Here is a 16,352-nt window from a genome sequence, read left to right on the forward strand (position 1 = left end):
ATTTTATAATGAATCTCTTTCCTCCTTGCTATTTATGAAGTCTATCTTCTCATAAGTTGCAAGTAGTAATTTATCATTCGCATCATAACTTAGAAATAGCTCACAGACTATGGTTTCTTATAGTGTTATAGTTCTTAATTTTCTTATGGTCTTATAGTTCTTAATTTTAAAAGTGAATTTTATAAATCAGCCCTCCACAATGCCATCTGGTCTCAGTAGTGATGTCAAGTCCATGAAGTATATTTTTTTTACATAAAGGTGATAACATTTTCAAAAATTGAGTCGCTGCAGGAAGTGCCAGTCAGAGAGCATAGAAAGAGCCCTAATCCAAACCAGAGGACAGTTAAGCAGTCTGTTATCAGCAGGCACAGAAAAACTGCTCGGCTACACCAGACCTAAATACTATGAACAGGATGATGAACTGTGAAAGCTTCTTGCATGCACCTTGCATAAATAGGCCCAAGGCAAAGAAATTGCAATAGTCAGGAAAACAGATGGCAAATGCTCCTTTGATTCTATGATGATCAACAGAGAATTTGCAGACTTCTGCAATACCTTATATGCCTCAGGATCCTGGGCCCCTTGACAAGAAACAGAACAGTACCTAGTTAACTTCCCATGTCACCCTCATCATTTCACAGAGACTGATTCAAAGTCTTTGGATTCCCCAATCTCTCTGGAGGAGGCCCACATGGAGGTAAAAGACCTGTAACCTGGGAGATCCTGAATCCAACATGTTCATCACTTAGTCTAATGAAGCTTTTCTTCCAAGAGCTCTCCAATGTCTCAATGAGTTTACCTGTCAGTAGCTGAGTCACACAGTCAGTGAATGTTCCAAGTTTGAATATCAGTCTGCGCTTGTTTAGCTGTTCTCAATTGAGAAGTGCCCACCTTTTAGGGAGGGCAAAATTACTCAAGATTCCTGCTTTTTATCCCTGCATCCTCTGCCCAATATATAGATGTTGGTAGAGGACAGGTTCAAGCTAAACAGCGATGTTTAGTTGAACACCCATTGGCACTCCCAGTCAAGGCTCAATTATGAATATTGGCTACAGAGATATGATTCAGAGGGCTGTCTTTAAGAGAGGAGGAAAGCTTTTTTAAGAAACTTTCTCTCTGATCTGGCGCTACTATTTGTAAAATTATTTCCGTGGAAATAATTCCAATGCACAAAAATAGTAAGGGATTCAATGTATGCATTCTTGCTTTTCCATATCCCTCCTAAAAAACAACTATTCTATCTAATATTCTGTTTGATTTTTAATTGTTTTTCTATATTATACATTGATAATTATGAATATATTGTTACTCCCTAGTTCTTTTTTATGTTTTCTTCTAACTCAGTTCAACTCATTGAAAAATTATACATTGCGGTATCAATCAATGTGCACAGCTTTATATTTCTCTGTTACATTTCATTTGCTCTTCGCCTGCCCAATTACAAAATTGATCTAAACCAATCTATATTTTTTTCCAATCACTGTCTCTATTGCTCTCTCCCTTTTAGTGTTGTCAGCAATTATTAAAAGTTTACATTTAAGTTTGGTATCCAGGATTATTGCTGAATGCTAGGAACATCGGGATTCAAATGCTAAACTGTACAGGACTCCACTCAATGTCAACACCCAACTCTCTCACTCCCACCTCCGCATAACTCTTGCCTTCAGTTTGACATTTTCTATTACCTCTAAACTGGATTACTACCTCTAAATTTTAGTTACATGTCTATCAAATATGACTTTTGTCAAATACTTCCTGTAAGTCCAAACAAACCATATCATCGGGAATTCTGTTTGTGTTGATTATTAACCTACAAGGTTCTGGACCATGGGCTGGAAAGTGGAATTAGGCTGGATAGCTATTTGTTGGCAGGCATGAATACAATGGGCTGAATAGCCTCTTTCCGTGTTGTATATTTCTATGATTCTACGATTCAAATTTGAAGAGGATTGTGAAGCATCCTTGCTTTCAAAACCAATTACATATATTTCTCACTAAGTTATTATTACATAAGAATACCATGCTCATCTTTCTGCTAGCTAAATAGTGAAAGATGAATATTTTCTCTTCATCATTTCATAAGACGTGGGCCGGAATTTTATGTCCCCGTCGTGGCGGGAACGGGGCTGTAAAATGTGGCGAGCCATTCTAAAATCCATTGACTTCAGGCAGAACCGTAAAATCACGTTGTCGTAAAATTTTGCCCATGATATCAATCTGGGACTCATAGCCAGCACTTTTAGGAACTAAACATGCATATTGACTGTACTGATAAGATTGATAAAAAGGCTCAGACTAAACTCCTGACACAATACCTCCCAACCTTTTAGGTATTATCACTTGCCAGTCCCATTCTGTGGAATTATTTCCTGAAATGCAGTCTTTCATCATAAAACATGTTGATCCTGAAACTGAAGCTTCCTTCCATTTACCCCATATTATCTATTCTTCATTGACTCCCCCCTCCCCACCACCACCACCCTTCCCGCCCCCCCAGCAAAAAAAACAATTGATCGAATTGAAAATATATGGTGACATTTGCTGAAGATTTTCTATGGTATGTCAAGTCCTCTTTCCCATCTGCCAAAACAGTGAACTTTCAGAAGCTCGAGCCTCAAATAGTTTCAAACTTTGGCAAGAGAAAGGTATTGTTGAAATGTGGCCACTTGCAACCCATGGGATAGTATTTTGGCTTTTAAGAGGTGGTGAACTCAGTGAAAAAGAAATATTCAGTTACCTCCAAATCTGACAATACCTCAGGAATTTCAGTTTTACCAAAAAAATTCCAACTGGTCGTTAAACATAACTTCTATAAACAGCAGAATGTAGGAGAACACTTTCAATATAACAAACCAGAATTACTGAATCCTACGCTGGCTCTTCCCTTCACACATACCCCAACCCTCCACCCTAGCAATTGTATTGTGCAATTGGAAATGTTATTTTGTGACTATGGTAGATAGTGATAAATGCTCAGATGTGCAAATTTAATACATGATTTAGGTAGCACTAATTGTTAGCAAAACCAGCCATTCATAGTAAAGAAGATTGGCCTGTTTTTCAAATAAACAGCTAAATTTTTAAATATAGTTACGATTTTGGTATATCTGTGTAAACACTTGCTACACATAGAAGTTATATTTAAATTTGTTTTTGTCATAAGTTTAATTGATTCAGAGTATGTGTTATTTTATTCTTTACGCTTAGGAAGTATGCCAATTCCTTGTTACAGGATGTAATGACACAGGAGTTGCCTTTCTTTTCAGAGTGCAGCCGCAGCTCCCAGTCCAGTGCTAGGAAACATTCCCCCAGGAGACGGAATGCCAGTAGGCCCGGTACCACCGGGATTCTTTCAGGTAATAAGAGACTTAAGCAATAGGAAAAGCCTTTTCATGTGACTAAATGATTTCCAAAATAAGAATAAGAGACCTGTGCAGAATCCCTCTAAATTATCACTGAAAAATATAATCCACTTGAAGCAGATGGTGGACTCCAAAACTCCTAGGATGACACGCATGAATCTGGGTGGGTTTTTATAAGGTTCAAATTAAACCACAAACACATTGAATTGTGCATCTTAATTTGCTGATAATCACTCTATATATGTATTTTTGTTTTTAAAGTATCCCCTGAATTGGGGATATTAATGGTCGAATTTCTGATACTACTACAATAAACAAAAATATCTCTTCAAAACAGAGTTCTACTTTGCTAACTCTGTTAGTGCTCCCATTTTGCAAACAGACATTCCTGCCCACTTGTAACTGGACCTGGCTTCAAGGGCAGCGTAGTGAACCTAGGATGACTGGGATTCAGGTAGAAAAAAATGTTTTGGGGAAGCCCACTGTCCCAGGGTAACTGCAACATTGTGCTGCAGGGCTAGCCTCTGGGTCTGGAGAAAGGAAGGTCTAAGGATGTGGGCAGTGGCGGGGGTGGGGGGGCGGTCTCCTGCTTTTCCCGTTCCACAAAAAGTAAATTAAACTTAGCTTCTGGATACCTCTTTAGAGAGCCTAAATCTCAGTTACACTGACCTACTGCATTCTGTACATACTGTTGAAGAAAAGAAAATTAAGGGAGGGAGCAATCTTCAGAAAAATAACCTCTGGACATATACTTGGTTTTCTTCACTGAAGGAGCGAACATAGCATAGCACATTTTCAGATTGTATAAAAAAAGGCAATTTTTTTTCCAGCTCTGACAGTTGAGGGTTTTTACCTGAATCACCTGGGAGACTGTGCTTTATGCTCTCTATTCAAAAAAAGCACAAACGTGCGTAATTATAACAGTGAAAGTTTATGTAAAAGCGATATTATAAAATGTGTAGGTTAGACTACAAATTTCTAGACCTGAATTGATGCCATATTTATCAATGGTACAGAGATGCCATGTGTCAAGGCTGATAGATTCTTATTGTAGGTTCTTTCTCAGCATTTCATAATGCTCTTTGGGTTTCATTATTTTTTGCCTGGTTTATTTGCTGTCCAAAGAGTTTTGTGGTAACTTAGTTAATTTCTCTGGGAAACAATCCATTGAATGCTTTTTTGTTCAACGAAAACCACCAGCATCCATTCCAATCATTCATATTAATTTTACAGTGCTTGATTTTGCAATTTAATCTGAAAGAAAAAATGACAAATGGAAGTTTTTTACACTTTTGTTGCTACAAGTGAAAAAGGAAAGAAGGAAAAATTACATTATATCACTGTAACAATGTACAGCATACAACAAATTTCATTCAGGCTTGATGTATCATTTAAATTCAAAATATTCAGAATTTGACAGAAGGCCTGTTTTTATTTTCAATGCTAATATAGATTGTATTCATTGCAGGTCAGGATGACCTGCACTGAATAAAATTCCCCCCAGGGTTTATACTAAGAGCTGCCCGAGTCAGCTCATGCACCATAAGATCCTAAATGACTTACCTACGCATGCGCTGGGTCTTGATTTCCAGCTAAAATCAGCAGGAGGTTCTCATTCAATACAGTCTGATGCAAAAGGTCTTGCTTCATAGCCCCAGACATCTCTAAAGGAAAAGCCAGGAGATTTTGCTATGATTTGGAGGTCAACAAAGATAAATTCTTACTATTTATACTTATACAGTTGTTGCTGTTCTGTAGATTTGCAGAAAATGATAAATTGGGCATAAGTTGTACATATGACTGATCTCTTTCACATCCCCCATCTTCAGACCCTCGCATCATCTTGTTATTCTCAAACCACAAGTGAGCATTTGCTAACAGGATTAACCACTTTTACCAATTCACCTCAGTTTGTTTTTATGTTCTTGTATTTGGTAATTATTAAAATAGTAAGTATGCTTTGTAATTGAATAAAGACTTTGATTTTCATTGCAGATTTTCAGTGTAGTTCTGTTATAAAAAAACCCCCTCAAAATAGGTTAATATTTACATTCACAGCTTAATGTAGTAAAATTTAGAATGTGTTTGTATCTGTTCTGTTGTTAGGTTAGTGGAGTATTATTGCCTCCTAGTGGAAGGTGATCTTCCATTTAGTATACAGACAGAAACTAGTAGAGCAGCTAGTAAGATTGTGGTATTCAGCTCAATATGTTTATTTCTTTCCATCAAGTCAAAAAAAATTCAAATAATGTATATGGTCTTCTTCCTTCTTTCATGTTGTTTAAATAACCAAACATTCATACATTGAATTCAATATATTTAACATTCTTAATTAACATTTACATTTTGGTACCTCCCCGGCCATAAATGTTTTGGGGGAATATGTTTGCTTTATGACAAGCATCCATTTCACATACAAGATCCTAAATTACCTACATACCTACAGCAGACATGTGTGCACATGATATTTATGCAAATACTTGCATGCAATTGTTTTGTTTGTTATGTATTTTGGAATACTTTTTGAATAGGATTAATAATTATCTTGCTGACAGCAATACAGTATTCCCTCATGCCCCCCCCCGCCCAACCATCCCATTGTTCAAACTCCGTGTATAAACATCATTTTCCAGCTAAGAAGGTGGACAAGGGAACTTCCTACAATGCGCAATTTCAAAATTTGCACTTGACACAAAACTTGGAAATATTATGAAACTGAGGATAGTGATTAACTTCAAGAGGACATAGACAGGCTGGTGGAATGGGCAGACAAGTGGCAGAAGAAATTAATGCAGAGAAATGTGAAATGATTCATTTTGGCAGGAAGAACGAGGAGAGACAAAATAAAGGTACAATTCTAAAGGAGGTGCAGGAGCAGAGGGACCTATGTGCATAAATCATTAAAGGCGACAAAGTAGGTTAAAAAAGCGGCTAATAAAGCATACAGGATCCTGGGCTTTATTAATAGGGGCATAGAGGACAAAAGCAAGGAAGTTATGATAAACCTGTATTAAACACTGGTTTGGCCTCAACTGGAGTATTATGTCCATTTCTTAAATTCTACCTGTTGGCGGAAGGATTGAGGACCAGAGGACACTTATTTGAGGTCACTGGCAAAAGAACAACGGCAATATGAGGAAAAACCTTTTTAGACAGTGAAGAATTAGCATTTGAAATGTACTGCCTGAGATTAAGGTGGAGGCAGATTCAATTGAGACCTGCAAAAGAAGACTGGAGAAAAAAGAGAAAAAAATTGCGGGGCTACAGGAAAAAGCCGGGGAGTGGGACGAGATGAATTGCTTTCGCAGAGAGCTGGCATGGACATGACAGGCTGAATGGCCTTCTCTGTTGTAACCATTCTATGATTCTGAGAAAGCAACAGTAAGGAATTGGTTGAGAGTAACAGAGAATAACTTAGCCTATAATTTCCCCTCTTTACCTTTGAGAAAATACTAAACTTTGACTTAACCCTTTCCTGATGCTACAGGATGGATCTAGAAATTTTCAATTTAAGAAATAATAGATTATGAATGGATATACTACCATTCTCTGATGAAGCTTATTGGAACATCAGCATGTTGTTCTATTCATGATGCACTAGAACCTTTAATAACATACCCAGTTTAACAAGTGCCCAACAATAAACACCATATTAATGCATCCCCATTTGAATTCAGTGAAATAATACCTATTTCTATTCATTCTCATTGAATAAGCTACCTATTTCCAATGTGACATGAGTGGTAATATAATGCAATTTGGAAAATGTATGCTGCAATAATGATCAAAATATCCCATGAAAGTGAACTGGTTACAAGGAACAGTCTTACACTATGTTAGTATGACTGTAAGAATAAGCATGGGCTTCCAGGAGCTAGTTAATTGATAGCATCAACCCCGAGTAACTGGGTGCCATCTGAATGACAGGCCTAAGGGTGAGCAAGGAAATTGTAGCTGCCAACTGAGTATAGAAAAAAATGGGTATTTTGAAAGAAATTGAAAAGGAGGATTGGTAGATGTCCTGACTAGAATAAATTGTATGATTGCCAGCAACCTTAGTTACTAAGAAATACTTTAAACCCTGCATTGAATGAATGTTCAGATATAATGAATATTTAGCATGCCAAACTGGTGTTTACTATATGTTGGGTTGACAGTACTTTGAATGTGTGAAACAGCAGAATGATTAAAATATGCAATAGCAATTGTGGTCAGCAGCAGTATACAGTTTAATTTCATTTATTTAAGTGAGCAGAAATATGTTTAGACCTTGTCATTTACATTTTTCCCCATTAAGGAATATTTTTTGTTTCCATCTTTCATTTCCCCGAAGCTATGCACCATTCTATGACTGAGGGCCTGTTGGTATCCCTCTTCCCAATTCCAATGTGTAACTAGCTTGGGGAATCATAGTAGTTGATTTGGGTGGCTCACCCTTGTGATCTGCAACTTGCTATGTTGGAAACCATAGCTATGAGACCATGTCCTATTATTCATCATTCACAACAGTGCAAATAAGCTATGTGTAATTATGTAATAATTTAATTCAATTGAAAATAATTTTACATCAGCACACCCTCAATTCCTGCTGATCTGGTGCTAAACTGAGGTTATTTAAGTTCAGATGTGTTGTCAAGTAAATCAGTGAGCCTGTAGGGTTTGTCACTCATTCTTATTGAAATAGTGTCAAGCTTGGCTGGTGGAAAAGGAAGAGACAATTAGCAGTCAGTGTGCTTCAGGGTGGATTTTTCTTCCTTTCCAAAGAAGTGAAGAAAGTATTAAAAAAACTTTTGTGGATTGTTTTACCACTGTGATGATCACTGTATTAGTATTTCTACCAATAACTCTAGTGCACTTAAATTGGAAACATTATAAAATACACACATTTAGTGTGAAAGATCATTTAAGGCACTCCTGACTGCTAAGTCTCTCATGAAAGATGTAGAATAGCTCCATATCACTAGTGAGCTATTCTTAGTGTCTTCTTGGTATTTAATCTTGTTTTTTAAATAATTTTATTGCACGATGAGGGATCTTTAAATTGTTTCAGTGGGAGATTATGCTTCATAGACTGGAGAATATTTGGAAAGAAATTAAGGTGTGTTACAGCCAGCAATGAGAAGTGATGCAAATTTCAGCAAATTTACATTCATCATATCTCATCGTTTGTCCTAAAGTCGGCTGTTCATAACACTTGTAGGCTACATCCTTATTTTTTCACAATTTATTTTAGGAATTTGATGATGACATCTATGGTTTCAGCCCAGTGACATATTTCTACCACAGTTTAGAATACCGGGAACACTTATTGGCAGAGCTATTAGTTGTTTACTATAATGAAACTTAAGTGCTCAAGAATGAAAAGATTTTAAAAAGGTATAACCAGTTTTCAATTTGAGAAACTCTCGACATAGCTGGTCAATAATTTTGTTAATAGTTGTGCTGCTGGCTAATTTATGTTTGCAATTATCTCTAGGGACCACCAGGTTCACAGCCCTCGCCACATGCACAGCCTCCACCACACAACCCCAGCAATCCCATGATGGGACCTCACAGCCAGGTAGGAAGACACAAGTAGCTAATCAGCACAAACAAACCAAGGTTGTTTGAGTACCATCTCTGATAGCACCAATAGTCGGTCTTGTGGCTTGTTAATGCATCACTTCCAGCAGTGCTATGATTTGGCTCTTAAAGTTTTTCTTTTCGTCTGCAGCATTGGCTTATGTTCATTGACCTGCATGTTTATTGTAGCTTGGTGAGAAATTTTAACTTTTCTCACTGGCACAGATCTATATATTTCCTGCATAACATCATAAAAGTTATTCCAGGTCAGATTAACAGCTGCATTGTTTTAAGTATATCTCTTTAGCAGATAAATCAATGGCATTGGTTTATTGTTTAAAGTAGCTTCTCTTCTAATTATTATATTTAGAATTAACAGGTAATGTTTCTGAGCATTAACATGATCTGCCAAACATTGAAATTTGGTGAGAATTAATGCTAGATATTAATACTATGGCCAGAGTTTTCCGGCTGCTGCCGCTGAAAGGATCTTCTGGTCCCACCGAAGTCAATGGACATTTGAATGGTTCGCCAAGTCTGCCACAGCGGGGCTGGAAAATCCCGGCCTATGTCTTTTTATAAGTGGAAAACAAATTTAAAGTCCAAGCAAATGTTAGTATTTCACAGCACAAACATTGCGTATCAAAGCATGCATAAAAAATTTTTGCACTCAATAATAACTTATCAGGTATTCAATGAAGATGAAACTTGTGCCACAAATAATCCTTTTTTGTAACAAGCTATTGCTAAAAAGCCAAAGAAGTTAACACCATGTCGGTCTATCAAATGTTTGTGCATTTACTTAATTGAGAAAAAAACGCTGGCAACTGTTTTCTTTGCTTTCCCCACTTACCTACCCCATCCCTACCCACAACCAGTTTGTCATTGATTCTTAGAAAACAGTTGGCAGCTGTTTATTCAATCTGTGTTCAATCATATTTGGTACTTGAAACTAATCTTGGATGACCCCAGTGTGCTGATGGCAACTGAAAACAAATGGAAATTGGTTTCTTTGAGGGTGTGCTGTGCTAAAAAGTATTTTATCGATGTTTTAGAAAGGTCACCTTTAAAATAAGTTCTAAAATAAGTGCTAAAAAATAAGTTTTAAAAAGTAGGTTGCGATTTTATGTTTGTAAACATTAGTTCAGTTTTAAATACTTTAAATATTACAGAATGCCTATTATTCTATATAGCTACATGTTTAATTAATGAAAAATTAAAAACAATATACAATAAGTATGTGCATTTTTTGTCAGTTGCCAATTTGTTAAATTCACGTGGAGAGGTTAAGCAGCCTGACTAGTTTCCTTTTAAAACTAAATGTTCCTTTTGAAAATAATTTTGTTAACGCTAGATGTTACTTGTTGTAATTACTTGACTTAAAAAGAATATCAGAAACCTGCAAAGATGTGTGGTACAGCACAATGCAACAAACTGCTTTAGCATATGAGATTAAGTATTTAGAACTGGCAAATTCTAAATATTCTAAATATTAAAAAAAAGTTTGCCACTGTGGTGTAGCCTATTAGTAGTGGACCCTCTTGCTTGAGATCACTTTTATGGTCCAGAGTGTAGGAATTTGAGCCAGTTCAGAATGGGAATTATCAGTATGAAGTAGCATCCTGACGTTCACCAAGCTTGTTGATGTGCCTTTCCTTTTTACTTTTACAACAATTGAGAGATGCACAAAGGCAGAGATAGTGTCCAGGTAATGAATATAGAAGGCTGATATCGTACCAAACTGTTACTACAATTGTTGCAGTGTATGGTTTCTCTTGTTATCTAAGAACAGTATAACTTAACGAGGAATATATTGGGATATTTATATGGTGTTTGATTTGTAGTTGTTGCTGTGGGCAACAGGTTGAGGCACAACCATTTGCAAATCAACTGAGTTGCTTTTTATTTTGCACGTTGGCTTGTTTTTGCTGTACAGTTTAAATGTGCAGATAGCTGTTGGGTTTTGTACATTTTCAATTTGCACAGATTTATTTACTGTTTAAATTACAAGCTGATAAACCTGAGAATGTTTGACACTATGAATTAACCACATTTGGCTTATTGACTTAACAATTAAGAAGCTTGCTTCATATCACTGTGAGTAGGCTTGTGACCCCATAATGGTTCATGTTAAGATTCCCTGGCTGAATGCGTGATGAATTTTCTTCACTTCTGATAATAATGCTTCCTAGTTATGGGAGAAAGGGAGGTTGTGTGGCACAGTGGGCAGCAACCCTGCCTCTGAGCCAGAAACTCTGGTTGGAGACCCACCCCAGGACATAATGGCTGAGGAAGGTGAGTTCATAACATGGTCAAACAAGTCGATTATCAACGTGCAAATCCTTCCAACAAATGCCAGTCACAGGTGGTAAGAGTGGGAGAGATTCCTAGTTAAACATGTGATGGAAAAACCATCTTCAGCTGCCTCATCAATGACCTTCCCTCCATCATAAGCTCAGAAGTGGGGACATTCACTGATGATTACACAATGTTCAGCACCATTCACGACTCCTCAGAAACTGAAGCAGTCCATGTCGAAATGCAGCAAGACCTGGACAATATCCAGGCTTAGACTGACAAGTGGCAAGGAACATTCACACCACACAAGTGTCAAGCAATGACCATCTCCAACAAGAGAGAATCTAACCATCTGCCTTTGATATTCAGTGGCATTACCATCACTGAATCTCCCACTATCAACATCCTGGGAGTTCCCATTGACCAGAAACTGAACTGGGCTAGCCATATAAATTCTGCGGCTACAAGAGCTAGGAATCCTGCAGCGAGTAACTCACCTGCTGACTCCCCATAGCCTGTCCATCATCTACAAGGCACAAGTCAAGATTCTGATGGAATACTCTCCACTTATCTGGATGAGTGCAGCTCCAATAACACTTAGGAAGCTCACCACCATCTAGGACAAAGCAGCCCACTTGATTGTCACCCCATTCACAAGCATTCACTCCTTCCACGACTGACGCACATTGGCAACAGTGTGTACCATTTACAAGATGCACTGCAGGAACTCTCCAAGTCTTCTTAGACAGCACCTTCCAAACCCATGACCGCTACCACCTAAAAGGACAAGGGCAGCAGACCCATCGGAACACCACCACCTGCAAGTTCCCCTCAAAGCCTCTCACCAACCTGACATGGAAATATATCGCCATTCCTTCACTGTCGCTGGGTTAAAATCCTGGAACTCCCTTCCTAACAGCACTGTGGATTAACCTACACCACATGGTCTGCAGCAGTTCAAGAAGGCAGCTCACGACCACCTTCTCAAGGGCAATTAGGGATGGGCAATAAAAGCTGGCCTAGCCAGCGACATCCACATCCTGTGAACAAACGAAAAAAAAAGGAAAGAAAGCTGGAGCCTCTGTCACTATCCAAAAGCTCCAGGCTGCCACATGCATCTAAACGTGCATGTTGCCACAGCAACCCAACCTCCCTGAGTGATCTGTAACATAACACCACCACCATTTGTGTGAGAAAAGAAAACTAGCTGGAACAGTGAACTTTTCGAGGATGAATGCAGTTAAGTGGATGTTGAACATCCATGATCTAGTGCCCCCTTTCTCTCCTGAAGATTTTTTCAGAGGAAAGAGCCTGTGAAAGTAGAACATAAAATGAAATTGGATACTTAAAAATAAGCATGGTGCTGAACTTCAATTATTTTTGTTAAAAAGCACATTTTTCCATTTATTTTCCTGTTGCAGCCTTTCATGTCACCTCGTTATCCAGGAGGCCCCAGGCCGCCCCTCAGAATACCTAACCAGGTAAAATTAAATTTCTACTGCATGATATTAAAAACTTCCTTCATATTTATGTTGTATCTTATGAAAGGTTATACTCATTGCTGTTTGCTGTATTGTTACAAATATTTGTTCTGTTGAAATATCTCTTTTTTAACAATTCTTTGGTATGGGCTACAATTGCAGAAAATAAAATAAAGACACAACACATTACAAGCTACATTTCCAAATAAAAAGGAACTGTTGTAATCTTGATACTTCATATACTTAAAGCTAAGAAATGTAGGGCTGCAGTTTATGTTCCCCACCAGACGTGTTTTCGGCAATTGAGGGGGGAAACATGTAAAATAGGGTGGATTCCCACCCCATCAGCTTCCTGCCTACCCTCGAGCTCACCCCATTATACAGGGGATAGTGGACAGGCGTCGAAATCAGCAGCCCGCCATCATATTTAAGAAAATAATTAGGGGTCGATTGAGCTTGCTAACAAGCCAATTGGCCCCAATAATACGCTGCCTAAGCCTTAAAATGATTGGCGTGTGCAGTCGGGCGGGAGTGGAAAGGCTGCTTTTTAAAAAACATTCTTTCAAAGTGCAGGAAGGAAGGCAAGGTGCTATCTTTGGGAAGTGTCCTTTGCGCTTTGGGGGGCAGCCCCCTCTAAGATAGTACCCCCCCCCCCCCACCTTTCTTCCGATCTGCCTGCTCTATAAAACGTATCACCCCCACTCCCCCAGCCCCTCTCCCTAAACTGCCCAAACCTCACAAGACCCCAGGCTTACTTGGCTGCAGAATCCATGGACCTTCTTCTTGGGCCTGCTTGCAATCTTGACGCCGCTCACAAATGCGCCCTTGGCATTGCCAGGACTGATGGCGCTGCCGGCCAATCCGATTTTCTCCCAAGGGTGAGACTTCTTCCCAAGTGAGGGACGGAAGTCCCACACTTCCCCATTTTAGCCCACCTGCAGCGCATCATGGCCACCTTCCCATAATATGCTGCTTGTAGTCTTCGGTTTTCAATAGCCATTCTGATTGTTGGTGAGGATTGGGTAAAAAACTGTATTTGTAATATTATTCCTTCTTTGGGGCAGCGAATGAAGAAATATTTTAAAAGCAGATGCACTAAATGGATTGTTCATGATTTCTCAAGAACAAATTGCTGCACTGATCCTTTTGCTTCATTTTCACCAAAACATGGGCAGAATCTTGTACTCTGCCCAAGTTTACTGGCAGGGGGCTTGCCAATCCCAACTTCTACAACCCCCACCCTGGGAGTCCTTTCCCACCATCACTGATCTGTGCCTGGGTCCTTCCTCGATGCGAGGTCTTGGATGGCTGTAGTACCAGCTGCAGCCACTGCCCCTTTGGTGGTGCTACTGAGTACGGAAGAGCTTCTTGCCTCACTTCCAAAGAAGTACCATATTGGACTCGAAATGTTAACTCTGTTTCTCTCTCCATAGATGCTGCTAGACCTGCTGAGTTTTTCCAGCATTTTCTGTTTTTATTCTGGCCTCTGATTGGGTGGCAGCTCTCAGCAGGCGTGACTTCCATCCCTGGGGCCCTTGACCCCCAGGGGAGGACCTGTTGCTGGCCTGCTACGTGCTTGAGTGGCACAAGATGTGGCGGACCTTCCTAAAAAGCCCCTGCAGCTGGCGGTCTCCACAAGTTTTCTCCCATTGTGTGCCATTTTTCTCAATAATCACCAGGGAGAATCTTAATTTGATAGTTGAACCTTAGGCATAATTTAGTGTTACAGAAGGGCAAGGGAAAGAAGAACACACAAGTTGTACTACCGAGAGGGTGGCCCTTGCCGCTGGAGAGTGCCTTCCATGGGCCACGGAGTATCCAATAAGAAGCGCCCATTCCCCAGCACCACCCCCCAAGCACAGAAGAAAGCCACCATGGTTTACCTGATGGTTTCCCCATATAGTGAAGTGTCTACTCGCAGGAATGGGCTCTTAAGTTTCCCTTAATTCACCACTTAAGGGCCTCAATTTGCCTAAAGGCAAGTGGGTCACCCGCCATTTGGCTGCTGGTAAAATGCCTGGATGAGTGCAGCTCCAAAAACACAAGAAGCTTGACACCATCCAGGACAAAGCAGCCCACTTGATTGGCATCCTAACCACAAACATTCACTAAGATAAAAGCAAAATACTGCGGATGCTGGAAATCAAGAACAAAAACAAAAATACCTGGAAAAACTCAGCAGGTCTGACAGCGTCTGCGGAGAGGGATACAGTTGACATTTCGAGTCCGTATGACCCTTCATCAGAACTAAGACATATAGAAATGAGATGAAATATAAGCTGATAGAAGGGGGTGGGACAGCAGAGCTCGATACGGGGGCCAGTGATAGGTGGAGGCCAAGAAGAGACGGCCAAAGATGTCATAGACAAAAGGACAAAAGGGTGTTGATGGTGGTGATATTATCTAAGGGATGTGCTAATGGGGGCATTAAGGGAAGCAAGGTAGTGGCAGATGGCCCTAGTGCGGGTGGGGTGGGGGGAAGGGATTGAAATGGGCTAAAAAATGGAGATGAAACAATAGATCGAAATAAATTTAAAAATAGGAGGGAAAAGAAAAAAATATAGTTGTAAAAAAATTATAAATTATTGGAAAAGGGGGGATCGGAAAGTGGGTGAGGATGGAGGAGAGAGTTCATGATCTGAAATTATTGAACTCAACATTAAGTCCGGAAGACTGTAAAGTACCTTGTCGGAAGATGAGGTGCTGTTCCTCCAGTTTGCGTTGAGCTTCACTGGAACATTGCAGCAGGCCAAGGATGGACATGTGGGCATGAGAGCAGGGTGGTGTGTTGAAATGGCAAGCGACAGGGAGGTCTGGGTCATGCTTGCGGACAGACCGAAGGTGTTCTGCAAAGCAGTCACCCAGTCTGCGTTTGGTCTCTCCAATGTAAAGGAGACCACATTGGGAGCAGCGAATGCAGTAGACTAAATTGAGGGAAGTACAAGTGAAGCGCTGCTTCACTTGAATGGAGTGTTTGGGTCCTTGGATGGTGAGGAGGGGGGAAGTAAAGGGGCAGGTGTTGCACCTTCCGCGTTTGCATGGGAAGGTGCCGTGGGAGGGGGTTGAGGTGTAGGGGGTGATGGAGGAGTTGACCGGGGTGTCCCGGAGGGAACGATCCCTGTGGAAAGCCTCCAGAGGGGGTGAAGGGAAGATGTGTTTGATAGTTGCATCATGCTGGAGTTGGCGGAAATGGCAGAGGATGATCCTTTGAACGCAGAGGCTGCTGGGGTGATAAGTGAGGACAAGGGGGACCCTATCATGGTTCTAGGAGGGAGAGGAAGGTGTGAGGACGGATGCGCGGGAGATGGGACGGACATGGTTGAGGGCCCTGTCAACCACCGTGGGTGGAAAACCTCGGTTAAGGAAGAAGGAAGACATGTTAAAGGAACTGTTTTGGAAAGTGGCATCATCAGAACAGATGCAATGGAGGCGAAGGAACTGAGAGAATGGGACGGAGTCCTTACAGGAAGCGGGGTGTGAGGAGTTGTAGTCGAGGTAACTGTGGGAGTCGGTAGGTTTGTAATGAATATTCGTGGACAGTCTATCACCAGAAATTGAGACTGAGAGGTCAAAGAAGGGAAGGGAAGTGTCAGTGATTGGACCATGTGAAAATGATGGAGGGGTGGAAATTGGAAGCAAAATTAATAAA

At 40.1% G+C, this 16,352-nt stretch overlaps 1 protein-coding gene across 10 annotated transcripts in view; it reads left to right on the top strand.

The window, feature by feature from the left end:
- The window catches only part of LOC144694155 (single-stranded DNA-binding protein 2), a 587,421-nt gene that overhangs the window by 424,357 nt on the left and 146,712 nt on the right, over nucleotides 1–16,352 (top strand). For 4 of the 10 annotated variants that reach the window (XM_078564501.1, XM_078564508.1, XM_078564517.1 and 1 more), the window contains exons 5-7: nucleotides 3,267–3,356; nucleotides 8,839–8,922; nucleotides 12,644–12,703. In XM_078564501.1, the coding sequence (XP_078420627.1) occupies nucleotides 3,267–3,356; nucleotides 8,839–8,922; nucleotides 12,644–12,703 (234 nt within the window). The remainder of the gene's footprint in view (nucleotides 1–3,266; nucleotides 3,357–8,838; nucleotides 8,923–12,643; nucleotides 12,704–16,352) is intronic. The other 6 variants (XM_078564524.1, XM_078564546.1, XM_078564531.1 and 3 more) reach the window with 3 other exon arrangements.

The sequence above is a fragment of the Cetorhinus maximus genome, chromosome 2 (assembly GCF_964194155.1).
Source record: "Cetorhinus maximus chromosome 2, sCetMax3.hap1.1, whole genome shotgun sequence".
NCBI lineage: Eukaryota > Metazoa > Chordata > Chondrichthyes > Lamniformes > Cetorhinidae > Cetorhinus > Cetorhinus maximus.